The following is a 4,759-nucleotide window of genomic DNA, read 5'->3' as shown; positions in this document are numbered from 1 at the left end:
TGGATTAATTTACAAAGTGCAAAAAAGACAAGAATAAACAAGTCATCCATTTCAGAGTCAATATGTTTTTTTTTTTAAATGTACTAATAAGTACATTAAACAAAAGTGAATTCCTTGAATTCCTCATGATTTTGCCTCCTGCACTTTTTACACACAGCAGACCTGAACGTCTATTTAAGCACCATGTAATTTTCACATTTCTTTCTCAGAGCTTGTCCTCATTCTCTTCTCTTCTCAGTTATGCAGTTCCAGGAGTGGTTGCGGTCACTTTGCTCACACGCAGGATTTAAAGTATCTGAATCAGAGGACCTGGGGACCTTGCCATCTATCTCCTCCTTCTCTCTGTCGACCTCCTCTCTGCTGGGTCTAGGAGCCTTGGCCTCCCTCACTGTGTACTGGCTGGTGACCCGTCCTCAGCCCATGCGTCCTCCCTGTGACCTACAAGCTCAGTCTGTCGCCGTCGGCGTAAGTGCATCGCCATTGACAGCAGCATTCAAGTACCGTATTTTTTGCCCTATAAGTCCCAGGTTTTTTTGCATAATTTGCATGCCATGCGACTTATATGCTGAAGCGACATATTTATAGATTTTTTCCCATATTTATAAACCAATTTTTGGCTGAGATATGACCGTTTTCATTCATTCTGACTGAAAATATTGAACGCCACCATTTTCAACCGTCAGTCGAGCATATGGCATGTCGTTGTATCATGTAATAGGTAAAGGTGGCTATTAATGGCACAATTGGTTTCATATCCTGCCACCGTCGTCTGCCTGGAGCAACCGTCAAATCAGCTTCATTTTGCTGCGCCACCCTGACGAAATGCAGATAATTTGACCATTGAAGTGCATTTATTAATTAAATGTTCAACTGAGACACACCTTTACTATAATGTTGAGCAAACAAATTATTGTTTTTAAGTGGTTATCTTTTTAAATTTCGAAGAAATCTGTGCGTTCATGTTTCTGCGTATTGGGTTTTGAAATGCAGCTGATTTGACCGTCAAAGTGCATTTATTAAGGAAGACTGAGAAACAACTTTGCTATATTTTCTAGTAAACAAATAATTGTTTTTAAGTGTTAATCTTGTTAAATTCTTGTTAAAGTCCTCCCGTGCACACCATTTGGTAGCCCATCGATTTTTGGCACAACACCGGCCCACATTTCTGGGTCCGGCCCACATTTCTGGGTTGTCAGCGGTGATGCGTAACAAATGCGACGTGTCAGCGGTGATGCATAATAGATACGGTGAAGCGACGTATTTATGAATTTTTCCACTTTATTAGACATACTTGGACTGATGCGACTTACAGGGCGGTGCGACAGGTATGGCGGAAAATACGGTATTTAGACGTGTCTCGTGTGTTTAGTCTTCAGTAAGGGTTTTTGTTTGTTTGTAGGGAGATCCGAGCTGCAGGCGGTCCGCTCTGCTTCAAGATGACACTCTGATGGAGTTTTACCATGACGACATCAGGACGGCGTACGACATGTTCCAGAGAGGTCTGAGGATCTCAGGTGACATGTTTTAATTGTTTTAACATTGTCTGAAAATGTATCAATCATATTTAAGATGAATCTCAATGAGCGAACTTAAACTTATACATCTTCAAAGAACAATGTATGAGAAGAGGATATTATTGTCTCCTTCAGGACATGGTCCATGTCTTGGCTTCAGAAAGCCAGGTCAGCCCTACGAATGGATCTCTTATGTCGAGGTTTGACTAACAATTCCTGAGTCATGGTAGCTCTGCTGTGTGTTACGTTTTTTTTTAACTGAGCGCGTCCAATCTTCCAGGTGACCCAGCAGGCACAGTGGATGGGCAGTGGCATGATTTCTAACGGCTGCCAGAAATACGTTGGAGTATTTTCACCGAACAGACCTGAGGTACAAACTCAACTACACAGAGGGTTTTAGCTTCTGTTGTTCAGAAGCATCTATAAACCAGTGAATGGTACCAAATAACTCCCCACATGGAAAATGAACACTTTGTTCATGGAAACATGTGTACAATAAAGGCTATAATATATACTGATTGAGACAGCGCAGTGTACCTATAACAGTCTCAGAGACATACCATACCGTACCACTTTATTTATAAAGCACTTACAAACAGCAACAAGGCCAACCATCATGTTGTACAGCAGAAACAAAACAAGCAAAGAACACAGGATAAAATACATAGAGCCAAATAGTTATAGATAAGAACTAAATGACTAACGTTATAGAATACAGACGAGTTCAAGTCAACTCACACAATGTCAAAAGCTAGGGAATAAAAGTGTGTTTTTAAATGAGACAAAAACAGTAAGAGAGGGAGCCTGCCTGACATGCAGTGGCAACTCATTCCACAGTCTTGGACCTGCAACAAAGTTCTGTCACCTCTGAGCTTAAAACAAGTGCCTGGAACCAATAAAAGCATCTGGTCTGCTGACCTCAGAGAGTGCTGTGGGACATATGGCTGCAGCAGATCAGCGAGATAGGAGAGAGCAGAACTGTTCAGAGATTTAAAAACGTACAGAAGGATTTTAAAATGAATTTGAAAGTGAACCAGGAGCCAGTGAAGGGAGGCCAGAATTGGAGTAATGTGACATGGATTTAGACCGCTGAGCATTCAAACATAAACCTAAAGAGCCTTTGCTGCTACTTTTGTAATTCAGAAGCAAATTCATTAAAACTGCTAGGGCACAAGAGGTTATTTTACGGAATAAAAAAATATGACTTAAATTTCATGCCATCATTGAAGTCTGAAGTTTATGCTGATCCACCTCTGGAGTGAGTTACCGCAAAGCCAAAGTGGGGAAAATCACGAGCAGAAACCCTGAAAGAGCAATCGTTGCTGCGGATGGATTTATAAAATGTTGTAAAGATAGTACCTCTAAAACTGAATTCATCTTTATTCTGTGTCAAAATGAATAGAAGTGACTGCATACTCCTGTAACATGTTTTAATAATAAGGTTTGTGACTGTACAATCTGAAAAACACTGAACAGGTGCACTTTGTTTGGACAAGCTGTAAAGGACACAGCAACATGGAGACTAAAATTTATACTGAACAAATAATGATCATCTTTGTGCAGACAAGACTAATTTCTTTGGCTAATATGAATAATCCTTTTTTTAAATCTAAACTCAGCATTTTCAGTACAAATACCTCTTATACATACATATCAGTACATGCATACATAAATATATATCTATATATATATCTAAATTTATCTCTCTCTCTCTCTCTCTCTCTCTCTCTCTCTCTCTCTCTCTCTTTCTCTCTCTCTCTCTCTCTCTCTCTCTCTCTCTCTCTATATATCTATATCAGTGGAGGAGGTTTGATGGGTTATACCTGCTTTCCCTCCTGTGTGACCTAGCACCTGGACGACACGACAACATTAGTGGTTTAAAGGCCTCTGACTTTCAACAAACATTTCATAGTTTGTTGACTGATTTGTAGAGGTTTGTCTCCATGGCAACAGGTAGTTTTCCATGGCAGGTTGGGTTTTAAGAATAAGGATCACATGTGTGAAACACCTCACACCAACCAGTTAGTTTTACTCAAAAATAAACAAACACATGAATAAAGAGTTATGATTCTAGTTCTAGATACTGAAAGTGTCAGAATTTTGTCAGTTTAAAAGAAGTTAGTGTTGCTCCTGATGCAACATGTGAAGAGCTCTCAGACGTCTCAGAATACACCCGCAGCACTTTGATTTAATGACTTATACATCTGTCAAATAATGGATCCTTTCATGCTTTTATTATAATAAAACCCTCAAATTTACCAAGAATTTCCAACACTGGAAGTGGCTGTGTGTTTTTTATCACACACACATGCGTCGCCTTAACGTGTAATGAATTACAATCCCGTTCTTAAAGCCCTATATTTTCATTTTTATAATGAATTTTGTCCTTCTTCAGAGAGTGTTTATCCTTTAATTCATATTGAGAACAAGGTGCAGTACAGCTTCTAATCTCAGTTTTATTCAATATATCCAGCAGGCAAGTGGTTCCTGTGTTGACTGGTCTAATAAGAGGCTGAGAGGTCTGATGGAGCAGAAAATTATTATTATTTCAATCTGCTTCTTGAGAACAGTCTGTTTAGAACAAAATGTTTGTTTAGTAAATGAGAAATGCTTGGCAGAGCAGAATATTGTGCATGAACATTTCTTTATCCTGATCTACTTGTGAGTGAAGTAGACTGAGTGTAACTGTGCTGCTTCGTCTCCCTCTGCTGGTGACAGTGGATCATCTCTGAGATGGCCTGCTACACCTACTCCATGGTTCTAGTGCCGCTGTATGATACTCTGGGCGTGGAGGCCATTGTTCACATCCTCAACCTTGGTGAGAAAACCTGCACATAGAAATAACATGAGAAATGTTTGTTTTTCTTGTCCTTGATCAGTCATTTCAGCAAATAAATAAATAACTCGTATCACTCGTTGTCATTCACGCCGGAGTTTCAAACTAAAATCATCTCATGCTGAGCAGGAACAGAGTTACAGCCTGTTTTAGTCAATGTAAACCTCTTAAATGACCTTGTGGGCTCTCTCATTTCATATTGTGAGATCTCATGAGATGAATTAGTGCTCAAAGATTATCATAGGCTTGTACCGCAGAGTCATTATGAAGAGTGTGTGTGATTGTGATTTACGTCCAGTGATATCATCCAGTGGTTCATGTTCTCTTTTTCCAATGGCGCACAAACGCACGCACGAATGCACGCACGCACGAACGCACGCATGCACGCACGCACACACACACACACACA

The 4,759-nt window shown here is 39.9% G+C and overlaps 2 protein-coding genes across 2 annotated transcripts in view; both read left to right on the top strand.

The window, feature by feature from the left end:
- Positions 1-4,759, top strand: part of prkg1l (protein kinase cGMP-dependent 1, like) — a 155,914-nt gene that overhangs the window by 10,854 nt on the left and 140,301 nt on the right. The gene's annotated exons all lie outside the window — the stretch shown is intronic.
- acsl2 (acyl-CoA synthetase long chain family member 2) overlaps positions 241-4,759 on the top strand; it is a 180,440-nt gene continuing 175,921 nt past the window's right edge. Inside the window, exons 1-5 of the mRNA XM_037681113.1 lie at positions 241-465; positions 1,400-1,514; positions 1,650-1,714; positions 1,795-1,884; positions 4,233-4,332. Of these exons, the coding sequence (XP_037537041.1) occupies positions 241-465; positions 1,400-1,514; positions 1,650-1,714; positions 1,795-1,884; positions 4,233-4,332 (595 nt within the window). The remainder of the gene's footprint in view (positions 466-1,399; positions 1,515-1,649; positions 1,715-1,794; positions 1,885-4,232; positions 4,333-4,759) is intronic.

The sequence above is a fragment of the Nematolebias whitei genome, chromosome 8 (assembly GCF_014905685.2).
Source record: "Nematolebias whitei isolate Nwh7 chromosome 8, NemWhi1, whole genome shotgun sequence".
Lineage (NCBI taxonomy): Eukaryota > Metazoa > Chordata > Actinopteri > Cyprinodontiformes > Rivulidae > Nematolebias > Nematolebias whitei.
This window is presented reverse-complemented; position numbering and strand designations above follow the sequence as displayed.